Raw genomic sequence first — 25,483 nt, 5'->3', positions numbered from 1 at the left:
TGTGGGAGGCCAAGGGCAGCCCTCCCCATCCAGCCACCTGGCCTGGGCTTCCTCTTTCCCTGCATCCTTTCTTCTTTTATTGAATTCAGCTGATATTTGGGGGTGACCTAGTAGGTACCAAGCAGGCATCATGGGGGAACACAGATGCACAAGTGGTACAGAGCTATCCAGAGGCCCCAGGCTAGACTCCGGGACACTGCGGCCTCCCTGGGGAAGCAGCAGTGTCATAGAGGTGGTCTGATACAAGCAAAGAGTATCTTGAGGGAGGAAGGGGAATGAGCCTGAGGCAGTAGGTCCCTCCTCCAGACTCTGACCGCAGGATTCCTACGATAAGATTCTCAGATGCTGCTTCCCCCTAGTGGTAACCAGTTACCCTGCAACTCGGAGACCACGTGATTTCGGGGAAAAGAACCTCCCTGGAGCAGAACTGAAACTTAGGGTGGGGACTGTAGAAAGGGGCGGAGAGATCCAGGAGCTGCCTAGCCAGGAGCTGAGCTGAGGTCGGCTGAGCCCTGGGACAGCCTGCAGAACAGCTCAGGTAAGATTAACCAAAAATAGGTGTCAGCCTGGGTCTAGGTGGGAAGGCCCGGCTAGATTGGAGGTGGTGGGTAGAGGCTCCTGGGGACCCCTCTGCTAGACTGAGGAATAGACAGAAGGCCTGTGAGCCGGGGAGCTGGAATTTGGCGTGAGTGAAAGACTGATGGGGAGGCCAGTGTCCCAAGCCCTCTAGGCAAAGGACAGGGGCACCTACTACCGGGTTTGGGGAAGAAGACTCTGCTGCTCTCCCCTGATTGTTTTCTTGCCTCCTGGTCCTGCCCACTTCCGCCCGCCCACAGCTTTGCCCCTGCCCCTGCCCCCAGCTCCCTGCCCCCAGCTCCCTGCCCCACCTACCCCTGGGACAAGGCGGGGGAGGTTGGGGGGCATCGAAGGATAGGTTGTGGGGGTGGTGAGTGAAGAGGGTTGAAGAGGCATCTCACAAGCAGCCACTGTGTCTGTAAATACTTGGGGATCCAGACAGGGCCTCTCACCAGGAGCAGGACACCAAGGGAATGATAGATTCCTGAAAAACCTTAAAATTAAGACCAATGCCTAAGGTTCCCTTCTAGATGTCACAGCTTGGGCTGTTAAAAAGAAAGTATTTTTGGTCATCGCTAGTGACGGCAGAAATGAAACAATTCAGCCTCAGAAGTTTGAGATTATATCTATAGAGACAAAAAGATGGATGAGATCTCTAGGGGCCCTTGCCGGAATCCAACCCCAAGGGCCAGGATCTCACTCTTCCCAAAGTATCAGTTCCCCTGACACTTCCTGCTGCTTTTATCCCCAGGATGGCATCAGGCAGGGCACGTTGCACCCGGAAGCTCCGGAACTGGGTGGTGGAGCAGGTGGAGAGCGGGCAGTTCCCAGGAGTGTGCTGGGAAGATGCGGCCAAGACCATGTTCCGGATTCCTTGGAAGCACGCAGGCAAGCAGGACTTCCGGGAGGATCAGGATGCCGCCTTCTTCAAGGTGAAAGGCCCGGAAACCAGCCCCTTGGAGGGAGGGATGGAATATACACTGGCACTGTCACCCTCAAGCGCTTACATCCACCTGGGTTTCAGATAAAGGGGAGGTTGCAGGGTAGAACCAGCTACATTACGTAATTGTCAGAGCCCCATGCAAGATGAAAATGCAAACCTTAGTAAGGACCTCAAGGTGGCAATAGCTGAGCATAAACCTAGCAGAGGCCCTTCTGTGTGAGCGCTCAGGCCACACATCCGTGAAGCCAGCCTTGGTAAAGGATCTGCAGTCCACAACATGCTGCCTCTTCTTTACTTCTGCTGTGTCCTAGGCCTGGGCAACGTATAAGGGAAAGAAGGGGGACTCGGAAGGCCCTGCTATCTGGAAGACTCGTCTGCGCTGTGCTCTGAACAAGAGTTCTGAGTTCCAGGAGGTTCCTGAGAATGGCCACAGGGATGGGGCTGAGCCCTACAAGGTGTACCGGCTGCTGCCACCTGGAACCCTCCCCGGTGGGTGTCCCTTTGCCCCGCCACTCCTAGAATCAGCAGCCTGGGGAGGAAGGATGGAGCCCTGCGCCTCCTGGGAGGGTGGTGGCCTCCCTCCAGGCCCCTCGGTCAGAGTTCTGCCCTGTCCTTGGGGAGCAGGTTCCCTGCCAGTCCTGCCCATCCTTTCACTGCCTCCTACCTCTCCCCTTCCCTCTGTGCCCACTTAAGGCTCTGACCATCCTCTCCCTCTCAACGTTCCACAGCTCAGCCAGGGACCCAGAAATCACCATCAAAGCGACACCACAGTTCTGTGTCCTCTGAGAGGAAGGAGGACGAGGTTACCACGAAGAACTGCATACTCAGCCCCTCCTTGCTCCAGGACCCCCTCAAAAATGTGAGAGCTGGGGAGGGAACCGGGTGGACCTGAGGGCAGAACAGTACCTGGGGGAGAGATGGGCCAACGATAGAAACTGTGTCTGTAGGAGCTGGTGGAGACCAGTGGGGGAACAACCTATTCAGACTCCGGGAGCAGCAGCAGCAGCAACAGCCCTGAGCTTCAGGAAGGTACCAAGTGCCCTGCCTCCTGTGTTATCCTCCATGCCACAGCCTCTGGCCCTTGGACTTCCCAGTCCACTCTGAATGACCAGTGCCTCTGCCTCCCCCCCAGGTAGGGACACAGCTGAGGCCCCTCTCCAAGGAGATCTGGTGTCCCCAGAGCTTCTGCCCCCTCCAGGTTCAGGTACTTGGCGTTTGACTCACCCCTGCCCCCATCCTCCCTTGTCCTCCTCTGGCTACGTATGTATCTAATCTGTCAGGGCTTGCAGCAAACCGGGGCCACCTTACTCCAAACAGCTCACTTCTCAAAAATACCCCCTACATGCTGTGTTCCCTGGAAATCCACTTTGAGACATTGATTCTGGGGGTTAAGTAGAGGACTGATCTCTGGGACCCTCTTGTAAACTGTAAGGCCCTGGCCATTAAGGCCTCAGTGAGAATCTGTGTATTAGCTCTTCTCCTGAGTGATGGGAAAGTATGATGGGAAGCCCTCTGGGCTGCCGAGGGTTGGCAGGAGGATGAGGAGGGAGGGCGCCTTCTCTATCCTTAGAAGGTGCGGCTGCCGCCCCCACCTTGCGGCCTGCTTGGTCCTGCTTGGTCCTCACCAGCCCTTACCTGGTTTCTCTCTCTGAGCCTCACGTTCCTCGCCAGCAAAATGAGGATGCTGGATTTGCAGGAAGCCCCTCTTCATTTCTCCAGAGCCTCTTGCTGGCCAGTGAGCCCCTGGGGAGGGGCACCGGTGCAGCTGGCCTTTCTTTGTCCACAGACTACTCTCTGCTGCTCACCTTCATCTACGATGGACGTGTGGTGGGTGAGGCCCAGGTGCAGAGCCTGGACTGCCGCCTCGTGGCTGAGCCCTCGCGCTCCCAGTGCGGCATGGAGCAGGTGGTATTTCCCAAACCCGGCCCACGAGAGCCCACCCAGCGCTTGCTGAGCCAGCTCAAGAGAGGGGTCCTGGTGGCCAGCAACTCCCGAGGCCTCTTTGTGCAGCGCCTTTGCCCCATCCCCATCTCCTGGAACGCGCCGCAGGCTCCACCTGGTCCAGGCCCGCACCTGCTGCCCAGCAACCAGTGCGTGGAGCTCTTCAGAACCGCCTATTTCTGCAGAGGTGAGGCTGCTCCCGCCGAGCCCCTGAGCCCCTTCCCCCACCTCTGTTCCCCCTCCATGGGCCCGGCCACCACCCTGCGCTCCCTCCAGCACATCCCCCATCACAGCCCAGGCATGGCCCCTGCACTCGTGCAATGCTCAGCCCTGGCAGCCCCCCTTCCCCAGCCAAGGCCGTGGAAGATGAGGACCAGGTAAGCCAAGCACGAGGCTGTCACGCCTCGGGAGCACCACCACACGGGAGCGTACAGTAATCATGGGAAGGTGCGCCTCGTGGCACCCCCCCACTGGACACACCTGCCCAGGGACCACTCACACATTCGCGAGAGCTGTGTGCATCACGTGCCCTCGCCCACCGCTCAGCCGCCCCTCAGCTTGCCCCTCTCCCATCCACGCTTGGAATCCCACTTCCTGCCTCCATTCCACTGTCAATTGGACTTCGGGAGTGAGGGCCTGGAGTATAGGGGACCCAGGGCCACGGGGTCCCCTAGTGCAGGGAGGCTGTGAGCAGGCAACAGAGGTGTGGCACAACTGTGTTAGCAGCCAGGGCTGCTGCCGAGAGGACTCTTAAGCTCCCCCAGCTCCCCCAGGTTTCAGGTTGTGTGACGACTGGCTACCTCCAAAAGGCGGCCCCTTTCCCTATTTGTCCACAGGCGAGTAGCAGCTCAGTTCCTAACATTTCCCCTGGCACCAGGCAACGGCCTCACCACCCTGAGGCTCCTGCTCTGGCCTTGGTCTCTGAGTGGCCCCACTGCCACCCCTCTTTCTCCATTATGGGATCCTCCCCAATCCCTCCCTGCCTGAGACCCTCTGTCTTCTCTTCCAACTCTTGACCTTTTCTCTCAGACCTGGCCAGGTACTTCCAGGGCCTGGGCCCCGCACCCGAGTTCCAGGTGACACTGAATTTCTGGGAGGAGAGCCCTGGCCCCAACCACACCCCACAGAGTCTTATCACAGTGCAGGTGAGTCGGGATAGGGCAAGAACAGCCTGCCTGCATGGGAATGGGGTGTTGAGGAGGAAGAGGGCCTCCCGGGGAAAGAGCCCCTGGGCGTAGTGTCCGGCCCTGCCTGCCGTGCTCACAACCCCCTCTCCCGACCTCTTCGTGCAGATGGAGCAGGCCTTTGCCCGACATTTACTGGAGAAGACTCCAGAGGATCAGGCAGCCATCCTGCCCCTGGTGCAGAGCCTGGAGGACCCAGCCTCCTTCTCCTCTCTCTGTTCCACCTATCTGCTTTGAGAGAGCCTCTTCCTCCACGCTCTCGACCTGCCTCCCACGGTGATCATTCTCATCGGTTGTCTGTGGTGATTTAGTCCTTGAACTCCTCATAGACCTTGGTTGGTGGGGAACACAAGGATGACTTTTTTTTTTTTTTTTTTTTTAATTTTGAGATATACCCTCTTTCGTCTCTGAGGAACTGAACTGGGCAAGTACAGATGGCGCGAACTCGGGGCCTTTCCCTCTGCCCGCAACCCTAAAACCTAGCACTTTATATTTTCTTCTTAGATCTTCACTAAGGATTGAAAATAAAATTTTATTGAAAAGGAATCAGCATCGGACTTGTTGAGAGAAGAAGGCAGCAGGGTCACAGAGAGATGATGGGGATGTAACCTGAGGGCAGGGCACTCGGGTTCTCTTCCTGCTGGCATCTCTGGGCCTCTTTCCTCTCCTCCAGACACAGGTTCGGGCTAGCAAGCTCTCTGGGCTAGGAAGCTTCAGGTTCTGGGCCTGGCTCTCTGTATCCTCTAGGCAACCAGGATTAGGGAGAGGGTTGGGGTCAGCCAAAAAGAGGGGCACTGAGCCTATGACCACTGTAGCCACCTTCATAAGGGAAATCCGGCGTCCACAGTCCTTGGCTAGAGGGCTCTGATTCCGCCTAGGGTTGGACTCTGGCCTGGAGGTCTCAATGAACAGACCTGAAATGATGAGCTGGAGGCCCTGGGGCCTGGCAGGGGAGGAAATCAGAGGGAAGAGTGGCTGAGCCTCCTGTGCCCTGGGCAGACCATGCCCTGGTGCCTCTTCTCCCGGTACCTGGGGCTCTGTCACCCCAACTGAAGGCTGCTCCCAAACAGGTCTCCTCACTCTACCTGAGCACCATGACAGACAACATGGCCTAGACTGCCACATCACCAGCACTCTGTCTGCTGGGATCCCAGGGGTCCAGATCCACCAACACCACTCTCCCTTGCCCCGTGTTTATCTTGCTCCCAAACTGGTAGTTCTTCTTCACAAGGCCACCGGTCATCCTACCTCATCCTACACTCATCTCCACCAGACTAGTTCACCGCTTAACCCGACTGCCACAGCCTCCAGCTTCCCGCTTCCCGTACATGACACCAAACTGGCGGAGAGGTAGCCTCCCAGACCAGCTCCTTCCTGTCATGTCACTTTTATAAGCTTTGAGTGGCTCACTGACATGATCAAATCTGGATGTCTAGATTCTTGAGGAACTTCTTGCTGTCTCACCTGACAAACTTCACTGCTTTTGAGCCTTTCTGCCTCCTTGGACCTTCCTCATTGTCATCCTGAGAAGCCAGGAGCCCCAACAGGCATCTGCATAGGCAGTGAGGAAATTGGGTACTGAGTGTGCAGGTGCACAGGCCCTGCTGAAATCCCTCCTGCACCTTCACTTCATTTTCTGTTATACCCCACATCCAACCCATCAGCAAATCCTATCATTCCTTCCTTCAAAATCTATCCAGAATCTGACTCTGCTTCCCTAACCAAGACTGGTTCAAACACCATCATCTCTCACACCTCTTCTTTCTGCTTCCTTCCACATCTTTTCTGCTTCCACTCTTGTCCACCTTCAGCCCATTCTCAACACAGAAGAGATCCTCTTAACACATAAATCTTATCATGTCATTCCTCTGCTTGAAATCCTCCATTGGCTTTCAATTCACTCAGGGTAAGAGCCCAAATCCTTACAATGGCCTTCAAGGTGATATGGCCCCATTCTCCTTTCTAACCGCACCCCTTGCTATTCTTCTCCTCAGTTACTTTGCTCCAGGTCCCCTGAACCCACCAGACATTTCTGCCTCAGGACCTTTGCACTTGCTGGTTCTTTTGTCTAAAACACTCTTCCTTCAGGTAAGCACATGACCTGCCCCCTCTCTTCAGAGAGGGCTTCCCTGAGCACCCAACCCGAATAGCAGCCCTCACTATTCTCTATTCTCTTACGCTGCCTCATTTTTCTTCATAGCACTGATTACCACTTCACACATTTCTATTTGTCTACTTGTTTATCGTCACTCCTTCCCTATTCCATGAGAACAGGGACTTGTTTTGTTCATTGCTATATCCCCAGTGTCTAGAGTAGTGCCTGGCACATGGTAGGCATGTAATAAATACTTGTTGAATGAATGGACAGATGAATGAGCAAATTACTGTGTCCTTTATCTCTTAAACTAGGTCCTAAGCACCTTAAGGGCAGGTGTCCCCACTTTATCATATTTGTGCCCCAGCGTGAACACTTGTGAACACTGACAATATATGTACAGTGATCGAAACAATTTGTAAGTATCATGTAGAAACCAATTTAGCCAAGCACCGTGGAATAGGGATTGGGAACACTGGAATTCAAAAGAACAGAGTTCCCAACCAGGCTGCCACTAAGGAGCTGTGTGGTCTGGAACAAACAGTCCATATGGGCCTCTGTTTTCTCATCTGTAAAGGCAAGTCTTGGACTAGATTTTGAAATCCCGTTCAGCCTTGATATTCTGTGGTGGTAAATTTAGGGCAATTGCACATTCCTCTGACAAACATTTGCTGAGCTAAGTTTCAGGCACTAATGGAAAAAACAAGAACCTCTCAAGAGTTCCCGGATTGAAGGAACAAAATAAAATAGGGTCAGCTTGGCTGCAATAAGAGCTGAGTCTTTTTTTTTTTTTTAATTAAACTATAGTTGACTTACAATATTGTGTTACTTTCAAATGTATAGCAAAGTGGTTCAGTTATGTATTTTTCCAGATTCTTTCCATCATAGGTTATTACAAGATATTGAATATAGCTCCTTGTGCTATACAGTATGTCCTTATTGGTTATTTTATATATAGTGGTGTGTATCTGTTAACCCCATATTCCTAATTTATCCCTCCCTCCCCTTTCCCCTTTGGTAACCGTAAGTTTTTTTCCTATGTTTGTGAGTCTGTTCCTGTTTTGTAAATAAGTTCATTTGTGTTCTTTTTTAGGTTCTACATATAAGTGATATCATATAATATTTGTCTTTCTCGGTCTGACTTCACTTAGTATGATAATCTCTAGGTCCATCCATGTTGCTGCAAAAGGATTATTTTGTTCTTTTTTATGGCTGAGTAGTATTGTATTGTATATATGTACCACATCTTTTTTATCCATTCATCTGTTGATGGACACTTAGGTTGCTTCCACATCTTGCCTGTTGCAAATAATGCTGCTATGAACATTGGGGTGCACATGTCTTTTCAAATTAGAGTTTTCGTCTTTTCCAGATATATGCCCAGGAGCAGGATTGCTGGATCATAGGTAGCTCTATTTTTAGTTAGTTTTTTTTTTTTAATTTATTTATTTTTGGCTGCGTTGGGTCTTCCATGCTGCGCGCGGGCTTTCTCTAGTTGTGGTGAGTGGGGGCTACTCTTCGTTGTGGTGTGCGGGCTTCTCATTGCGGTGGCTTCTCTTGTTGCAGAGCACGGGCTCTAGGCGCACGGGCTTCAGTAGTTGTGGCACCCAGGCTCAGTAGTTGTGGCTCACGGGCTCTAGAGTGCAAGCTCAGTAGTTGTGGCGCACAACTTAGTTGTTCTGCGGCATGTGGCTTAGTTGTTCTGAGGCATGTGGGATCTTCCTGGACCAGGGATCAAACCTGTGTCCCCTGCATTGGCAGGCGGATTCTTAACCACTGAGCCAGCAGGGAAGTCCCTATTTTTAGTTTTTTAAGGAACCTCCATACTTTTTTCCATTATGGCTATGCCAATTTACATTCCCACCAACAGTGTAGGAGGGTTCCCTTTTCTCTACACCCTCTCCAGCATTTATTGTTTGTAGACTTTTTAATCATGGCCATTCTGATTGAAGTGAGGTGATACCTTATTGTATTAATAGTTTGGGGAGACTTCCCTGGTGATCAGTGGGTAGGACTCCATGCTCCCAATGCAGGGAGCCCGGGTTCGATCCCTGGTCAGGGAACTAGATCCCACATGCATGCCCCAACTAAGAGTCCGCATGCCACAACTAAGAAGTCTGCATGCCTCAACTAAGAAGTCTGCATGCTGCAACTAAGAGATTCTGCATGCAGCCAAAGTAAATAAATATTTTTAAATAAAGTAAAATAAATAGTTTTGACTTGCATTTCTCTAATAATCAGCGATGTTGAGCATCTTTTCATGTGCCTGTGAGAGCCATCAGTATGTCTTCTGTGGAGAAACGACTATTTAGGTCTTCTGCCCATTTTTTGATTGGGTTTTTTGTTTTTTTTGATATTGCGTTGTATGTGCCGTTTGTATATTTTGGAAATTAAGCCTGTGCCGGTCGCATCGTTTGCAAATATTTTCTCCCATTCGGTAGGTTTTTTCCTTTTGTTTATGGTTTCCTTTGCTGTGCAAAAGCTTCTAAGTTTGATTAGGTCCCATTTGTTAATTTTTGGCTTTATTTCTTTTGCCTTGGGAGATGGATCTAAGAAAACATCGCTGCAGTCTATGTCTGAGAATGTTTTGCCTAGTTCTCTTCCAGGAGTTTTATGGTGTCATGTCTTATTTAAGTCTTTAAGCCATTTTGAATTTATTTTTGTGTATGGTGTGAAGAGTTGAGTCTTAATAAAGAGGCAGAAGCATGCCCTGGAGTCAAGACTGGGAAGGATATTCTAGGCCAAAGAAATGGCTGTGCGAAGGCAGGAGGCATGGGGAATGGGATATTTGTAACTACAACCATACAACTTATATTACACAAAGAATTTTTGAGACAAAACAGCTTTTGTACGCCGAGAAGTATGCCCTGCATCCAGCAAAACTGAAGTCTCAGCCAGGAAAACATTCACAACAGCCAGGTGAGGAATGCCACAACCTAAACTATTCAGATTTAGGAAATGACCCGGCCCGTGCCCTCGCTGCTTCCTGTGAGGTCTTTCTTCCCCAACGACCTGGGGCGGCTCCAAGGCCACCTCATACCCGTTTCTACCTCCCTAGCTCACCATAGCCCCTAGGCTGGGAACAAAGGCGGACCAACCAATTGCTACTCGGTGGGATTTGGGGGAAAAGGCAAGGTCTAACCGCAGGTCAGGCGCCCCAAACAGGGCGTGGCGGTTGCCCTTGGCATGCTGCAACCTCCCCGGTAGTTGAAGCACCCTTGTTACCAGGCTCGCTGCAGGCGAGGCTGGGGTCTGCTCCCCGCTCATTGGTCCGCAGAGAAGCACCTCTGAGGAACCCCTGTTGCCCAGGCGAGGACGAGAGCCCATTGGTCGGGACACCTCACAATGCCCCCCCCCGCCCCCCACCCCCCACCCCCGCGCGTGCAGGGTTCTTCCCATTGGTTCGCTGCCTGCCTCGGGAGCCCCCTGTGGCCTCCAACCAGGCAGCCTACTTGGCGCCCTGCAGCCAGTGCCCCCAAGCTGACCCTGCTCCCCATTGGCTGCTTTGGGGGCCGCCGCCATCTAATGAGGAGGGAGGCGCAGAGTACCAGAGCACGCGCTCCCTGCGGCGGGATCTAGCCCTGCAGCCTCGGGACCGGGCAGGGGCCGAAGCTGTGCAAAGGCCGAGAGACCGGCTTCTCTACGGAGGACACCCGTTCTCCCTCCGGACCTGGTCTGGGTCGCAGCTCGGGCTTCCCGTCGCGGAGCTGTGCATCTCCAAGTCTGGAACCCAAGCCGCGAGGCTCCAGTAAGTACGAAGCACCCACGCAGCGTGCGAACCGGCTCAGGGCGCACGGAGAGAGTGTCCCTGCTCCTGTGTATCCAGTGTGCGTCTCCATTTACTTATCCCCTTAATCGTTTATCCACCCATCGTTTACCGGTTCGTTTATTTGGCATTCTGGGTGCACTTGCTGCGCCGCTTGTCCACATTCTTCTCTCCGACGGGTGTTGGGAAATCCTGTGCCCTGAAGAATTCGGACTGAGATCCGAACGGAAGAGTGGTGTAGACGAGGGTGCAACCCCGGAGCGACCATGTTCTACTATCCCAGCGTGCTTCAGCGCCACACCGGCTGCTTCGCCACCATCTGGTAAGGGAGGGCTGAGCCAGGGTGGGCGCACCGGGAGGGGCGCCCAGGGATCCCAGCCTGAGGGCTTCTCCTCCATCCTCACTCCTCGTCCTTCTTCCAGGCTGGCGGCAACGCGCGGCACCCGGTTGGTGAAGCGTGAATACCTGAAGGTGAACGTGGTGAAGACCTGGTAAGGCCCAGAAAAGGAAAGAGGGGCCTGGGGCCATTGTGGGTTAGGGGATGGATTACGCTGGGCTGTGGGGCTGGTCTTTGGCGCAGCGGTGATCAGGGTGCATCGTTCCCCCAGCGAGGAAATCCTCAATTACGTGCTGGTACGAGTCCAGCCCCCGCTGCCAGGCCTGCCGCGGCCCCGCTTCTCCCTTTATCTCTCAGCCCAGCTCCAGATCGGCGTCATTCGGGTCTACTCTCAACAATGCCAGTACCTTGTAGGTAAGGCTAGAAGGCTCTGAGGTGGGGCAGAGCTGAGCGGTCCTCCCATGGGCTGGCACCCTATCTTGTCCTCCCTGCCCTCAGAGGACATCCAGCACATCCTGGAGCGCCTGCACCGGGCCCAGCTGCGGATCCGCATTGATATGGTGGAGACTGACCTGTGAGTGTGTCCCTGGGACTGGGACCACCCAGTCTTTGGAAGGGAACCTCCCTGCTTGGCCTCAGTCCTTGACAGCCCCCATTCTCCCTCAGACCCAGCCTGCTGCTGCCTAATCACCTGGTCAGGATGGAGGCTCTGGAAGATGCTCCAGACCCCTTTTTTGGGATGATGTCTGTGGAGCCCATACTGCCCAGTCCCTTCAAAATCCCTCAGGTAGGTCTCATTCCCCCTGGACACCTCAGACTGATGAGTTGCCAGTCTGACACTTGGGTGGGGGTGGGATGGGAGCCTGCTCCAGCTCTGCCCCACAGAAGTCATTGCAGTGCAATTGCCATGGTGGACCCATCCAGACAAGTCTGCTGCACTTACCTATTCAGGACCAACCTAGAGGCAGCTCTCGTCTCCACACCATTCCAAGAGCCAAGCCCGCAATCCACACCTTCAGTGTCCCTCGGCACTGGGTTTCCCATGTCCTTGTCCATCCATTCCTAACACCCCTACAGCTTAGACAGTGTTACTTCCTTCCTTCAAAGACATCTCTAAGTCTTCCCTGGTGGCGCAGTGGTTGAGAGTCCGCCTGCCGATGCAGGGGACACAGGTTTGTGCCCCGGTCCGGGAAGATCCCACATGCCGCGGAGCGGCTGGGCCCGTGAGCCATGGCCGCTGAGCCTGCGCGTCCGGAGCCTGTGCTCCGCAGCGGGAGAGGCCACGGCAGTGAGAGGCCCGCGTACAGCAAAAAAAAAAAAAAAAAAAAAGACACCTCCAGTGGCTCCCCACTGCCAACAGAATACTAGCATTTAAGGTTCTCCATACCCTGGTCCAGAGGTAGCCATCCCTAGACATCTCTCAGCACATCTCCTGGGCATCTTTGGCTCCCAAACCCCAGCCTGGCCCCTATGCCCTGAAGATGCCACATTTACTTCTTTACTTTTGCTGTTTCCCTAGGCCATAATGGTCACCCCCCATTCTCTTACAGACATCGCTCAATTTCTACACATTTCTATCAAGTCTTTATACGACTCCCGGCCAGAACCAAATGTTCTAGAACTCAGCACATCACTAGGGCCTTGTTTATCCTTTGTGTTGACTCTTTCTTTTTAATTTATTTTGTTTTTTAAAACAAAGAGCTTTTATTGAAGTGTAGATGATTTACAGTGTTGTGCTAGTTTCAGGTGTACAGCATCCTTTGGCTGGCTCTTGCTGGGGTCGTATACAAACTCGTCTCCCCACTAGACCATATATAGTCCTTAAGATCGAGAATCTTTTCTGTTCCCACTGTCCCCAACACTTGACATAAGGCTGCAGTACTTCTTTCCCAGACAAATGAACACAGTCTAGATGATTGGGTGGGGGCGGGAACGGGAGGAAAGGAAACCGGATGGTGAGTGGGTTCATTGCATGCTGCTGTCAGTGCCACAGAATTAGGCATAAAGGGCTACCACTGTCCAGTCCATTGTCTGAATAAGGTTGTGAAAATGGGGAAGCAGGGCGCCGAAGCTGAACCCTATCTTTTGTCCCCAATCCCTCCCCAAAGATTCAACACCTCCTAGAGGCTGTGACCCCAGAGAGAGTTCTTGAAGAGATCCCTCCTGAAGTTCCTATAGAGCCAGGTGAGCAGAGAGAGCCTTCTCTTTGGTGAGAGGTAGAGGAACGTCTAAGAGCTGAAGAAATCACTGTCTTTGAGCTTCTTTCAGGAGCGAGGCCCTGTAAGGGGCACTGTATGTGTATAATGCCGTTACTGCTCACAAGAGTCCTATGAGATCAGAATTATTATCCCCAGTTTACAGATGAGGAAAGTGAACCCCATAGCGGTTAAGCGATGTGTCCTGGGTCAGCTTGCCAGGGACTGGCCGGGGCCTGACTAGAACCCAGGTGGACTTGACTCCAGAGTCCATGCTTTTGCCTTACCACATGGGGGGGGGGACTTGGAAAGGAACACCGGGCTGGTGTGACTTCCCTCCTCTCCAGAAAGGATTCTGGTCACTGCACCGTCTCCCGAGGCCATCACTCTCCTGGAGGTGGAGCCCATACGTATGCTAAAGATTGAGGTGAGCTGACCCCCTGCACATGGAGCCTGAGGCCCGAGTCCTGCTTCTGCTGGCCCAGCCCCCCTGCATCTGCTTCCTTCTGCCCCCAGAGTCCTGCCTTCTCCACCTCCGTTTCCCCACCACTGCCCCCAGCGCCGGAGCACCCACGGGCTTCCTCGGTCTGGCCCAGCCCTGTGGCATGTCTCTCAGACAGAAATGGAATTGAGTCGCCTCACCTTGGTTCTCCCTCTCCTGACAGGGTGAACGGGACCTCCCAGAGATCAGCCGCCGAGACTTGGACCTGCTGATCGCAGAGGAGGAGGAAGCCATCTTGTTAGAGGAACGTCGGCTAGGCAGGTCCATGTGGCCGCGTAGGGCCCGCCCGGTGCTGGATGGTCAGGCCTCCGGCACGGGCAGTCTGGGCTGGGCAGTGTTCCCATCTCTTCTGTGTTCTGAGCCCTGATCTTCTCTTCACAGAGTACGAAGAGGAGCTCCGGGCCCCAGAGAGGGAGGTCACAATCCCCCCGCCCTCACCTCTAGCTCTTCCAGAGTAAGGGCAGGAACCCCTGGGCCAGGTAGGGGTCATTGCTGGGAGGGTATCTTCATTCTCTTGCCCATTTCCCCTCAGGGTGGAGGAGGCTGCAGAGCCACTTCCGCCGAAGCCACCAGCCTGGGAGCCTGAGGCCCTACTTCCTGGTGAGTACCTGCCATGCCAGGGTCCTTCCCGGGGGTCCCTGTACAGCTGCTGCAGACAGTGGCCCTGTATTCTAACTTGCTGAAGGGAGGACTCTAGCATCTCGCCTGGGTGGCTTTGAGGACAAAGGGTGTGGGGCAGAGCTGGGACCTCGAGTGTTTTTGCAGAGGTAACCCCCCCGCTGGAGCTGCGTCTGCCAGCGCCACCCAGCCCAGAGGTGAGTAATGCTCCTCCAAGCCGCCTCCTTTTCGCCCTCCTCTGCCAGAACTGCTCACCCACTTTCAGTTTCCCCAAGCCAAAGGCCACTGCTAGCTTCCACAGGCCTTTGAGCAAATTAGTAAAAGGTGCCCCGTCCACACCCCATTTTATCGGGATGGGCACCTCATACAGGGTGGGAGCTGCACCCTCTCCCAGGGCACCGCTAGGGATGGCAGGTTGGGGCATGTCTGCAGTCCACGAGGACCACAGGGAAAGGAGTAACGGGTAGCCTTGCTCCCACCTCCCCTCCCCCCTCAGCGGAGGAGGCCCCCAGTCTCCCCACCTCCCAGGGTCCCACCTGCCCGCCGCCGCCGCTTATTATTCTGGGACCGGGAGACCCAGATACCCCGGAAGGAATTCCTGGAACAAATGCAAACCAGAGCCCACTGCCGGGAGTGTGTGAGTACAGCCCAGGCTCTGGAGGGATGGAGGGAAGCAGGTGCACATTGGGTCTCCTAAACTCCCGGGGTGGGGGTGGGGGGCATGAGAACAGTCCCCAAAGTGCACATGCTGGGGGTTTGCCCACATACCACTTCATTACCCCATCTAGCACATCCAAGGGCATCAGTTGAAAGTCCTTTTAGCAACGAGCAGAGAATGAGCCTGAAAGAGCTAGAAGGCCAGAGGCCCTGGAACAAGGCACTGCAGGTGGGTAAGGAGCAGTGGCTCCTTCCTAACCAGCCTTCTGGCCTTTCCTACCACACAGCCAATGGTGCAGCCTCCTGAGAGGATGATCACGAGCCCTGCAGAGCTGTTCCGAACCCCGACTCACTGTGAGGAATGGTGGGAGCTGGTGTGTGGGATCCTCTGAACCCCTGTCCCTCACTCCTGGTGTTCCTCACGCCTCAAACCCTCTCCCTGCTGCCCCGTTGTCAGCTGGCCGGCTACCCCAAGAACTGCTGGCTTTCTGGACCCACTGTGCCCAGCCACTCCCACTAGCACTCAGGAGAAGGCCGCCCCTGGAGCCTGAGGAAGAGGAAGCTGAGAGGGAGGCGGCAGCTGAGGAGGAAAGGAGAAAGGCTGAAACTCCAAGCGATATCGAGGTAATGGCACCCTCACTCCTTCCTGCTTTGCCTGAGCTCCAACAGCCTGCTTTTTTCTGCCCACGTGAGCCATGGGCACCAGGTCCCAGCCAGGCTGGTTCCGGGCTAGACCTGCTTCACCCCTGCCCCCGGTGCTTCTGTGATGGCTTGGGGTCTTAGTTCTCCTTCTCTCATCTCCAGGTCCTGAGGGAGGCCCTGGAGCCCAGTGTGCCCCTCATGCTGCCTTCAGGTAAGTATCTGGAAAAGGGACGGTGGAGACCACCACCCTGACCACTGTCCCAGGAAACTGGTGCTCCAACTGCTGACAGTTCTCGTCAGCGCACTTAACGTAAGGAAGCACAGACTGAGTCTCTTCAGTCCCCTCCCCCCACCCCCGGGTACTTTTAACAAGTCACTGCCAGCTCCGGCACCCAGGTGGACCAGGTGGCCCCCAAATCCCAACTGCTCAGATGCAAACAAACCCACTCAGGACCTTCCCCTCCCCCTGACAGAGATCTCCCTAGAAGCGGCTGAGGAGGAGAAGACCCGCATCAGCCTCGTGCCCCCGGAAGAACGGTGGTAAGCGGCAGCCCCAGCTAGGATGGCTGTACCCCTCGTCACTGTCACCGCTGCCACCTTCCCTGCTCCACCCAACTCCCGTGTTCTCCTAGGGTCTGGGCTGAGGAGCCAGAAGCCCCTGCATTGCCCGTGGTGCCTGAGCTCCCTGAGGTGCCTGTGGAGATGCCTGTGGAGCTGCCCCCAGAGCCTGAGCTGCTCTCGCTGGAGGCTGTGCACAGGTACCAGGAAGGGCATGCCTCCGTGGGTGGCCTGGGCTGCAGCCTCAGCTCATAGTTCTTGACCCCCACAGGGCAGTGGCACGGGAGCTGCAGGCCAAGAGGGAGCCTGACTTCAGCAGCCTGGTGCCACCTCTCAGTCCCCGTAAGGTGGCCGCCCGGGTCTTCTACCTGCTCCTGGGTGAGCGAGGAATGTGTGCGCCTGTGTGGGGGGTGGGGAGTGGACACACAGGCCAGCGGCTGCTGTAGGGACCCTCTCCTCTGACCAGCCCTCTCCTCCCCTCTTGACCAGTGCTTGCTGCACAGCAGATCCTTTGTGTGAAACAAGAGGAGCCATATGGGCGCCTCCTGATCCAGCCAGGGCCCCGATTCCACTGCGGTTAGAGCCAATTTACAAAGCTGCCAGGGAACCAGCTATGGTAAACGGTGTCCTGCCTCACTTCTGAACACGAGTCTCTATCCTTCCTGCTCCCAGCGCTACTGTTCAAGAAGAAAATAAACTGCCTTTATTACAGGATGGTGTCATGACTCTGTTTGTATTGTCCCAGCACGACAGACCCAGCCCTAGCAGACACCCCGGTAAGACGGCAAGTAGGGCTGAGACTCCAAGTGGGTATGAGGCCCAGGCCCAGAATCTTTGGTAAGGCGTGAGCTGCAACTGGGCAGAGAGCTGGTCTCAGGCGTGGGCAGGCTCTGTTCTCTCTGGCCCAGCTGCAGCCCGCAGTCTAGGTGAGGCCCAGGATGGCCTGGAGCTCCTGGGCCTTGTTGCCAGGCAGGGAGCCCAGTGCTGAACGGAAGCTGTCAGTGTGCTGTTTGGCCAAGAACGTGAGCAGCAGCAGCAGCGATGCCTTGGTGTCTGGGTGGAGAGTGAAGGGGGAGGAGTCTGGGGAGGGCTGGCCCCCACCCCTAGCTGCCCCAGGCCCCCTGAGCCCTGCTGCTCCCCACCTCCCCCCAGCCCTGCCCACAACTGCCACCGTCACCTGGTGGGACCTTGTTCTCGGCCAGGATGAGGCTGCAAATGCGCAGGAGCTCTGGAGCCACATCTACAACCTGTGGGGAAAGAAGGGCTGACTTGGGCAGAAGCACCCCTGGGCCCCAGCGCTGGGGTGGGTGGTAGGAGCCCCGAAGAGGCAGTCTCCCACCTGGGCTGTTAATCAGCATTGCTCAAACAACCGTGAACCATGAGAAGAACCCTGAAACAGGGTGGTAGCAATGTGTTCTGTTTGTTTGATTTTCGGAGAGCATGAGACTGTGACCAAAAGTATCTGAAATCACGGCCTAAAGACCAAAAGAAGCCCAGACACTCAGGAGCTCCACCCACAGAGTAGTCTGCGAAGATGCAAGACAAAGGTGATGGACACAAGAGCACTGGGACAAGCGTTCCCAAAGCTAGCCACTTGCTGCAGACAAATCTCATTCAGAAAGCAGAGCTGCTCTGACTGGAAAGGATGGTGGGGTGGCCCAAAGGGCCCGGGCTCCATGGAGCACAGTCTCAAAGAGCCTGCTCTAGGAAATCAGCCTAGGAAAGCTGCGACTTCTGGCTCAGACCAGAGGGTGGAAATGAAACCTCCCTGAGGAAAAATGCTACGCGGTGAGAGGAAGCCCCTCCTCCCCTCTTAAAGGCCTTGGCTGCCAATCCTTGCACAGCAACAGGAAAGCTGAGCAGAGCAGCTTAAACTGATGCCAACCCTGCCCGTCAATGAGACTGGAGCATCAAGCCCCCTCTAAGGGCCCCAGCATCGCGGTTACCTGGTCTGGGCTGCTCTGGTACAGGAAGCTGAAGAGGTGCCCTAAGGTGACCCACTCCTCCAAATCCTCCTTCAGTGGCAGGGCGTGCAGCAGGGCAGCCAGCACCTGGACACACAGAAGACTCTGGCCTCCTGCCCTGCACCCTCCTCAGCTCCCTGGCCCTGCCTGACGCCCCCACCCCTCACCTGGGGCTCTGGTTTCCTCGTGGGACTGGCCATCAGCAGGCGGGCGAGTGCCCCACAGATGTTGTCATGGACACGATCATGGCGCTCCCTCGCCAGGAGGGGCAGCAGGAGCCCCAGCAGCTTGGGGAAGTGTCTGGTCCACAGTCAAGGAACAGGCACACGGGGAGACTGCGCCCATCCCGAACCCCAGGGACACCCTCCCAACCCCATCTGGGCCCCCTCCTGCAAGCCGAGGATACTCCTGGGCAGGGCGACCCCCGTGCTCCGCCAGCACGCCCAGCCCAAAGACGGCATTGCTCCGCACCTCGGGGTCCGCCTCCCGGGCAGTGCTCAACAGCACGGGGAGCAGCCGGGACACAAACTGGGCCGAGGCGGCACCCAGGCCCTGAATGGACTCTGCCAGCGTCCCCACCGCAAAGGACTTCTCTGCCACTGTGCAGCCCTGTTTCTGGTGGGGTGAGGAGTGCGAGTCAGCCTGGGACTGGGACCAAGTGGGGAACTGAGCACAGGGGGCACAGGCGGAACGGGGCTCGAAGCCAGAGGACAGAGCACTCACCGTCTTGCACAGCAATAATGGCAGGAAGCCGGCAAAGAAGGGGGCAAAGGCATCTCCCCCGGCCGCAGCGGCCAGGGCAGGGATGGCCTCGCCAGCATGCTCCAGCAACATGGCGTCGTATTCAGCCTGCAGGGCCAGGTCAGAGACTGGGGGCGCCTCCCACCGCACTCCTCCACGGCTGCAGGTGGTCTCCCTGAGGGCTGCCCTTGGTTGACGGGACTGGCCCCTTCCAGGCTGGGTTTGTTTGCAGCCCAGCTTTCCCTCCTGGTCCTCCTACTCCCACTATCAATCCAAGCCTGCCCCGAATCCCCACCCCCAGGAAGCCTTCCTTGAACACCCACTGCCTTAGCGGGAGTTGGGTGGGTTGTTCCGAGCCACTACCAATCTTTTAGCAAGCCCTGTACCCCCAGGCCAAGCCAAGCACACTGTCCACCCCGCCCCGTGGAGACCAACTGGGCTGCCTGGTCCCAGTTTGCACCCGTAGCTCTTACCTGGTCCTCATCCTCCTCCTGGTCGGCGTCCTGACAAGCTGTCTGCAGGAAGAGGGCGCTCAGCTCAGTCTGGGCTCTCCTGCCCCTTCTCCCTTCCGTGGGTGGAAGGACGGGGAAGCTGGACTGGTAGCCTCCGGCTAGCCCCACCCAAGGCTGGGCCACCTCCTCACCCTGCAGCCCGCCGGCCGGCCCCTCACCTTCCTCTGCAGCACACCCTTGAGCGCGTGGCAGATCTCAGCAAGCCGCCCAGGGGGCTGCAACGCCAAGCTCCCAGAGCCACGCAACACCGCCGTCAGGGCCGCCAGCACGGCCATCACCACCTGGCGCTCCCGCTCCCCGTTCACTGCCCGCACGTAGGATGGCACCACCCGGGCCAGGGCGGCCTGCAGAGCTGGGGACATGATTGGCTGAAGCCTTGGTCAGCCCCTGCGCCCTCCCCACCCACCCCCTGCTTCCAGAGGCCCCAGCCGGGCGCCGGCCTCGCCTTCTCACCAGCAGTGTTGGGTTCCGAGGGGCAGCTCTGACAGGCTTTGTGCAGCGCACAGCAAAACTGACCCAGGGCCTCATGGGCTGCCTTCCGCACGCTCAGGTGAGGGCACTGCGGCACGAGGAGGGGCAGGACGTGTGTGCTGCATGCAGGGCCGTCACAGCTCCTAGCCCCCAGACCCCACCCGCCCCACTCACCTCCAGCAGTGTGAACACTTCTTCAAAGACAGTCTCCATGTAGGGAAGGAAGGCCACACTGTGGACAGACACACCGCCATGGGGAAGGGGCGCCCAGGAGAGGTTCCCTGTGCCGAGGAGAGGCCGATGCTCACCTGGCATTCACAGAGATCTCCCCCAGTGCAGCACAGGCGTCTTCCTTCTCATCGAAAAAGGCGTTTTCCACGCTGTACCTAGAGTAAGATGGGGAGGCAACAGCAATCAGGCGCCAGTAGAAGCAGAGCTGGCCCTGGGCCCTTGTCCAAGCCAGGATCCCCCAGACCAGAAAGGCAGCCTCCGCACCCTGAGACCTCTGAGTCCTCCTCCTCTTCCGAGTCCTCCTCCACAAGCTCCTCCTCTTCCTCCCCACCGTGCTCATCGTCAAACAGAAGGAAGGTGCTGCTTCCAGTGCACTGAGGCTGGAATGGGGAGGCACAGCAGGGACTTTGGCTCAGCTGGGCCCAGGAGAGAGATCCCATCCCAGGCCTGGCCGTCCCCACCTGGCCCAGCCCACCCTGTCTGCTCACCACAATGCCCTGGGTGGAACGCAATGACAACAGCATGAGTGTGGTGATTCGTGGTAGGTGGGGAGCGAGGCTCTCACCCATCAGCCCCGATAAGGCTGCAAACAGGCTGTACCTGGCGGAGACAGACAGAAGCTGTATAGTCCTACCTGCTGTAGCCAGACAGGATGGGGGAGCCCGGGGAACCCACGGTCCAGAACCAGAGGACTGGGGTCTGGGTGGGGGCGGGGTGAGGGCTCACTCACGTGCAGCGCCGCAAGTCAGGGTCGTCTACCTGGTCACACAAGCCCAGCCCCAGCTGGCAGCATTCCTCAGCCAGGGGCCTCATGGGCTCCCCTACTGCTCGCACCAGTACCCCAAGTGTCTCTGCAGAGGCAAGGGCTCGGTTAGCACCAGGATGAGGCACTAGGCCAGAGGTGTGCAGGGCCAAGGCCTGAGGGACCAGAGATAGCTGGGCGGGGGGGTGGGGGGGTGGGGGGGATCCAGAAATCCCTTCTACTCCTGGGTAAGGTGCGAGCGCAGCTGCCCCGGGGCGATCTCGTGAACGACAGGTGAGCATCTGCCCTTCCCCAGCACTGGGAAGCCGGCCTAGGAGTGCCTCGCTCACCCAGGCTCTGGATCCGCACAGGCTGAAGGTCCTCATGGCCTGTCAACAGGAATTCCCGCAGGTGCTCCACGATGGTGGGGAAGTAGGGCAGTATGGAGGCCTGGGCAGCCGTGGCTGCGGCACGGAAGGGCAGAATCAGAGCTGGAGAGTGAGCAGGGACCATCTGCCGCAGGCACCCGGAGTGAACCCATGCTCCCACCTCCTGCCTCCGACTCACCAATGGCCCCCAGGGCGCTCACAGCCAGCTCCTTGGCCCGGGAGCTGCTGGGGTTTCTCAGAGGCTGCAACATATACTCCATGAGCTCCGTAAGGTAGTGCTGCACTTCAGGCCCTGTGGGAAAGGGCACCCCTCTACCAACCAACCCAGGTCTCCTACCTGCCTCCAGGCCGACCCTCCCTGTGGCCCTGCCACATCCCTCTCCCCACCACGGGCAGTGGTTCGGGGAGCTGCACCTCCTGCCCCCTTCAGCCAAAGCGACAGCCCCATCCCCTCCCTCACACCCGCAAAGGGCATCGCCACCTAGGTTCTCCACGAAGTTCTCCAGGGCATAGCAGGCCTTGGCTAGGTGACGTGTGCACCCAGGAGGCACGGACTTCAGGTAGGCGAGGAGCAGTGGCATCACCTCCCCGGAATAGCTGCGAATGTGGGGCTGGGGGAAGGAGAAAGACGGCCTGAGTCAGCTCAACTGCAAGGCACGCACCTAAGTACTGATGGCAGCAGGGATGCCTGAGGGATGGGGCTGAGGGGAAGCTGGTCTCTGGGACAGGTGGGGACTCTGAAACAGTGGCTGCCCACATCGGCCTTGCTGACCTGTAGGTTCTCTGAGAACTGGCCCAGGGCAAAGAGCGCAGCATTGCGCACAACCTGTGACGGATCCTCCAGGCTCCTGCACACGATCTGTAGCAGTGGGGACAGCAGTCTGGATGGGGCGGGACAAGAGGGTGGAGTCTGAGGGGCAGGACCTGAGATCCCTGGGCTGAGCCATTCTGCTGTTTCCCCTGGGAAAACCAAGGCTTTTTGTCACCAGATGGGGAGCACCACCCGCTGACCCTGACAGCTGGGGTATCTTCCAAACCAGAACACTTGAATGTGGGAGCAGACACTATTGATGACTAGGCTCAAAGGACAAGTGGAGACCACGACTGCCATGGGCAGTGTGGTCCTCCTCCCCATGGCCCACCCTAACTCCGAGACAGGGGAACAAATACCTCTGCCTGATGTGGTCCCCGGCTCCATCAGAGAGCACTGCCAGCACGAGGAGCCCAGCCTTGCGCTGGTATGGGCTCTGGCTCCGCAAAGCCTCTTCCAGCATGGGCATCTAGGGGAGCAGATGGCACTCTTCTGAAACCCCAGCACGAGCCTGCCTGTTCCTGCGGCAATAGGCCTTCCACACCTACCAGGGCCCAAACATCCTCAAGCTCGGGAGACTAAGCAAACCCAGGGGTAGGAGCACTGCAAGGACAAAGCCACACTTACCAGCAGGGGACAGAGCTTCTCAGGGGGCAAATAGAGTGCCAGCATGTCCACGACCTGGAAAAGGACAGGTAGACTTTGCTGGACTCCATCTCTGCTCCCCAACCTCCCCCAACGACCTAACACCCCTGCCCCCGGCCCCTGTCCCACATCCCACCTGAATGGCAAAGTGCTTGGGCGTCTCCCCCACCAGTCCAACATCCAGCTCTTCCTCCTCTGAATCCTGATCCTCAGGATCCAGCTGACCCAGGGTGGGCTCGGCAGCCATGATGGGGAAAAGGGTGTGCAGCAAGGGCGGTAGGAGGCGATTCTTCAGTAACGCCTTAAAAGGGAGAATGGAACGGTGTCCCTGAGAATCTGTTCCCAAGACGGACTCACATTAGAAATTCCAGCCTTCCAGGCCACAGGGGGTCCAGGAGGAGATTCCCAATCTCCCAGCCAAGAGCTGGGCTGAGTCCAGACCCAGCCTGGAACATCTTAACTATGGTACTTTACATAACCCCAGATAGACAGAAAGCTCCAAGAGTGAGATGAAGAAGAAGATAGAGATGGGGCGATGTGTGTCAGAAGGCACTCACCTTGCTCTTGACTTTGACCAAGAAAGTGAGACAGCAGAGAATACGCACACGTATTGCATCACCTAGGGCCACGTTTCTAGCCACCTGCCCAGAGACCAACTCGAATCAGAAACGGGCAAGGAAACTCCCAGCAGAACAAGCAGCAGGGACAGTGCCGACCCCAGGCTCACCTCCAGGCAGAATGTGAGGACCTCTGAGAGGTGGGAGGTGATGATGGGCAACTCTGACTCCAGCAATTCATCCAGGGCCTCCAAGGCCTCACAGGCCTTTGCCTGCCAGACAGAGAAGTCTCGGGGTTACTATGCTCTTCTTCAGTGGACCAGGCTGAATGCTCCTGCACCCTCCTTCCAACAGAGCCCCTACCCGAATGTCCTCACCTCGTCTACAGGGATCAGAGTCTGCACAGCCACGATGAGCTTGGGCACCAACATTCGCACGAGAGGCTGGAGGACACAAGATGAGCTAAATCACAGAAAGCACGATGCAGCCTTATCTCCAACCCCAGAAGCTAGCAGCTTCCTCGAAGCCCGCACATAGGAGGAGCCTAGGCACAGCCACCCACAGGATCCCCTCTCAACTGTTAGGCAGGACAAAAAGCAGAGAAAGAATCTTAAGTAGCTCTGCATCCCGCAAGACTGAGGAAACGAAAGCCCGAGGGTAGGGGGCCAGGGAAGGTGAAGGCCCACATCTCACCACATCATCAGTGCCAAGGTAAGGGGCCATGGTGGTCAGAGTGCGCAGGGAATAGAAGAGGAGCCCAGGAGAGCCCACATCACCAAGGGTCTCATTCAGAAGCCGAAGAAGCTCCCGGTGGTGGGGTCGGAAGGCCTCAGGCCGGGAGGTCACCACCACACTTAGCAGCAAAAGCCCCATCTGCCCAGGAAGAGGGGTTGAGAGGGAAAGCTTACATGGTCTATCCAGCCTCTGGGTCCCTTCCTCCCACCAACCATGTGATACTACCTCTCTCTCGGGGACGTGGAGGCTGCGGATACTGTGCTGAAGAAGCTGCATGAGCTGAGGCCAGGCCTCCAGACCTTCTTTTCGAAAAACGGTAGCAGAGAGCTGGGCCAGGCTAAGACTCACAGAATGCCTGCAAACAGGAGAGATTCCCCACCCCCAGTCACCCTCCAGTACTCTTCCCTGTACGCGATGGCCCTGCCTCCACGGAGTGGCCAGGAGAGAAACCTCCAGGTGTGCGCACAGGGCCTCTGCCAAGTTGGGACACAGAAAACGTCTCAGAGGGACACTAGCAGCACAGTAGGCGTGCAGTCTGGTGAGGGTGACCTCACTCATGCTGAATTTCAGTTCTGTTCTTCCGACTCGGCTTTGGCAGACCATCACAGCCCGCGCTCAAGAACTTTCGTCTTTAATACAGCTTGAGAGTCGTTCCTCCACCCCTGGTCTAAAACCTAAGTCCCTGCCCCCCAAAAGCCAGCCTGGAGCTGAAAAAGAAGGCAGAAACCCTGAGAAGCTCTCAGCCTAGAATCAGTTAGGGCCCTGAGAGGAGGCAGATAGGTACTTACTCTGTCTCTCTCTGAAGGACCGTCAGGATCAAAGACTTGATGCTAGAACACAGGTGGCAAGTATTTGGCACCCAAGAACCGCCTCAGCCCGGCCCGCCCCACCCCTGGCCCAACCCACCTCTCCCGTTGCTCGGCCGCCAGCCGTCGCCAGCCGGTGCTCAGTCGTCTGCGGGTCAGTACGGCCGCGAACTGGCGGATCTGGGACGAGGAAGCAGGCACGTGAGGGCCGGGGCAGGAAGGTGCTGACCGGGTCGCCGAGGGCAGGAGCTGGGGCTTGACATGTGGCGTACTATAGGAAACTCCGCAGGAAGCGGCAGGAACCTTACCTGAGGGTCGCCCGCTGAGGCCAGCAGTTCGCAGAGCGCGGGCAGGGAGGCGGGGTCCCTAAGAGCGGTCTGGAGTTGCTCGGTGGCCTGGGGAGAGCCTGGGGTCAGAGTTGGGCCGTTCCCGCAACGCCTCCGCTGGCCCTGGCCCGGTCCCACCGGCCCCATACCCGGCGGATGCGCTCGGTGTCCGGCAGCAGCAGCTCCCGGAGGATCTGTTCCAGGCCGGCGGGCTCCATGGCAGCAGGGGAGCCGCCGCTGCTGGGCCGGAGGTGGGGGAGGGGCAGCACGTGGAAGCCCCGAAACCCGCTTCCGGCGGAAAGGGCGTTGCTCCGCGCCCCTCCCGTCACCAGGGTGATTCAACTCGCTTCGCGCAGAGCTCGGGCTCCGCCACTTCCGTTGGGCGGAGCGCCGGCTGAGCCGCGGAAACAGGGCCTTGGTAATGAAGGTTCCGCTAGCCGACAGTTCCTCAGCTCCGTGAAGAATTCGAGTTCCGAGTTCCGTGCATTTCGCGGCCGACCCGCCTTCCTAGGGGACAGTGCCCTTAACGGCAGGGCACG

At 57.0% G+C, this 25,483-nt stretch overlaps 3 protein-coding genes across 9 annotated transcripts; 2 read left to right on the top strand and 1 right to left on the bottom strand.

Moving 5' to 3' along the window:
- The first annotated feature begins 9 nt into the window (after window positions 1-9).
- IRF9 (interferon regulatory factor 9) lies at window positions 10-5,190 on the top strand. Of its 2 annotated transcripts, XM_033851278.2 has the most exons (9): window positions 10-538; window positions 1,328-1,508; window positions 1,831-2,008; window positions 2,248-2,378; window positions 2,467-2,548; window positions 2,652-2,723; window positions 3,306-3,647; window positions 4,490-4,605; window positions 4,753-5,190. In XM_033851278.2, exons 2-9 carry the CDS (start codon window positions 1,329-1,331, stop codon window positions 4,879-4,881), a joined length of 1,230 nt encoding a protein of 409 aa, XP_033707169.1. In that variant the 5' UTR covers window positions 10-538; window position 1,328; the 3' UTR covers window positions 4,882-5,190. The 2 variants fall into 2 exon arrangements, with proteins under 2 accessions (XP_033707169.1, XP_033707170.1); XM_033851279.2 differs by lacking the exon at window positions 2,652-2,723.
- A 146-nt stretch (window positions 5,191-5,336) lies between these two features.
- REC8 (REC8 meiotic recombination protein) lies at window positions 5,337-16,725 on the top strand. 2 transcript variants are annotated; one of them, XM_033851268.2, is made up of 19 exons: window positions 5,337-10,827; window positions 10,928-10,996; window positions 11,114-11,256; window positions 11,341-11,416; window positions 11,509-11,629; window positions 12,951-13,026; window positions 13,385-13,464; window positions 13,703-13,796; window positions 13,921-13,993; window positions 14,072-14,139; window positions 14,305-14,354; window positions 14,654-14,794; window positions 15,102-15,168; window positions 15,272-15,438; window positions 15,619-15,667; window positions 15,930-15,996; window positions 16,089-16,214; window positions 16,286-16,392; window positions 16,504-16,725. In XM_033851268.2, exons 1-19 carry the CDS (start codon window positions 10,772-10,774, stop codon window positions 16,593-16,595), a joined length of 1,722 nt encoding a protein of 573 aa, XP_033707159.1. In that variant the 5' UTR covers window positions 5,337-10,771; the 3' UTR covers window positions 16,596-16,725. The 2 variants fall into 2 exon arrangements, with proteins under 2 accessions (XP_033707159.1, XP_033707162.1); XM_033851271.2 differs by having other exon boundaries at window positions 13,703-13,838.
- Window positions 16,695-25,371, bottom strand: IPO4 (importin 4). 5 transcript variants are annotated; one of them, XM_033851256.2, is made up of 30 exons: window positions 25,094-25,371; window positions 24,927-25,013; window positions 24,719-24,798; window positions 24,601-24,642; window positions 24,038-24,167; window positions 23,771-23,950; window positions 23,455-23,520; window positions 23,248-23,349; window positions 23,078-23,161; window positions 22,657-22,821; window positions 22,503-22,556; window positions 22,235-22,344; window positions 21,837-21,945; window positions 21,546-21,675; window positions 21,243-21,356; window positions 21,026-21,139; window positions 20,664-20,784; window positions 20,422-20,533; window positions 20,198-20,313; window positions 20,011-20,088; window positions 19,877-19,934; window positions 19,685-19,790; window positions 19,390-19,583; window positions 19,193-19,234; window positions 18,702-18,827; window positions 18,385-18,593; window positions 18,146-18,278; window positions 17,961-18,065; window positions 17,192-17,261; window positions 16,695-17,067 (listed from the first exon to the last, which is right to left on the bottom strand). In XM_033851256.2, the coding sequence occupies exons 1-30, from the start codon at window positions 25,160-25,162 to the stop codon at window positions 16,937-16,939; spliced, it is 3,237 nt and encodes a 1,078-aa protein (XP_033707147.1). In that variant the 5' UTR covers window positions 25,163-25,371; the 3' UTR covers window positions 16,695-16,936. The 5 variants fall into 5 exon arrangements, 4 of the variants coding, with proteins under 4 accessions (XP_033707147.1, XP_033707149.1, XP_033707148.1 ...); XM_033851258.2 differs by lacking the exon at window positions 23,771-23,950; XM_033851257.2 differs by lacking the exon at window positions 24,601-24,642.
- Between the last annotated feature and the right edge of the window lie 112 nt (window positions 25,372-25,483).

Source organism: Tursiops truncatus, chromosome 2, assembly GCF_011762595.2.
Source record: "Tursiops truncatus isolate mTurTru1 chromosome 2, mTurTru1.mat.Y, whole genome shotgun sequence".
Lineage (NCBI taxonomy): Eukaryota > Metazoa > Chordata > Mammalia > Artiodactyla > Delphinidae > Tursiops > Tursiops truncatus.
The sequence above is the reverse complement of the archived record's forward strand: the minus strand, read 5'-3'. Positions and strand labels throughout refer to the sequence as shown.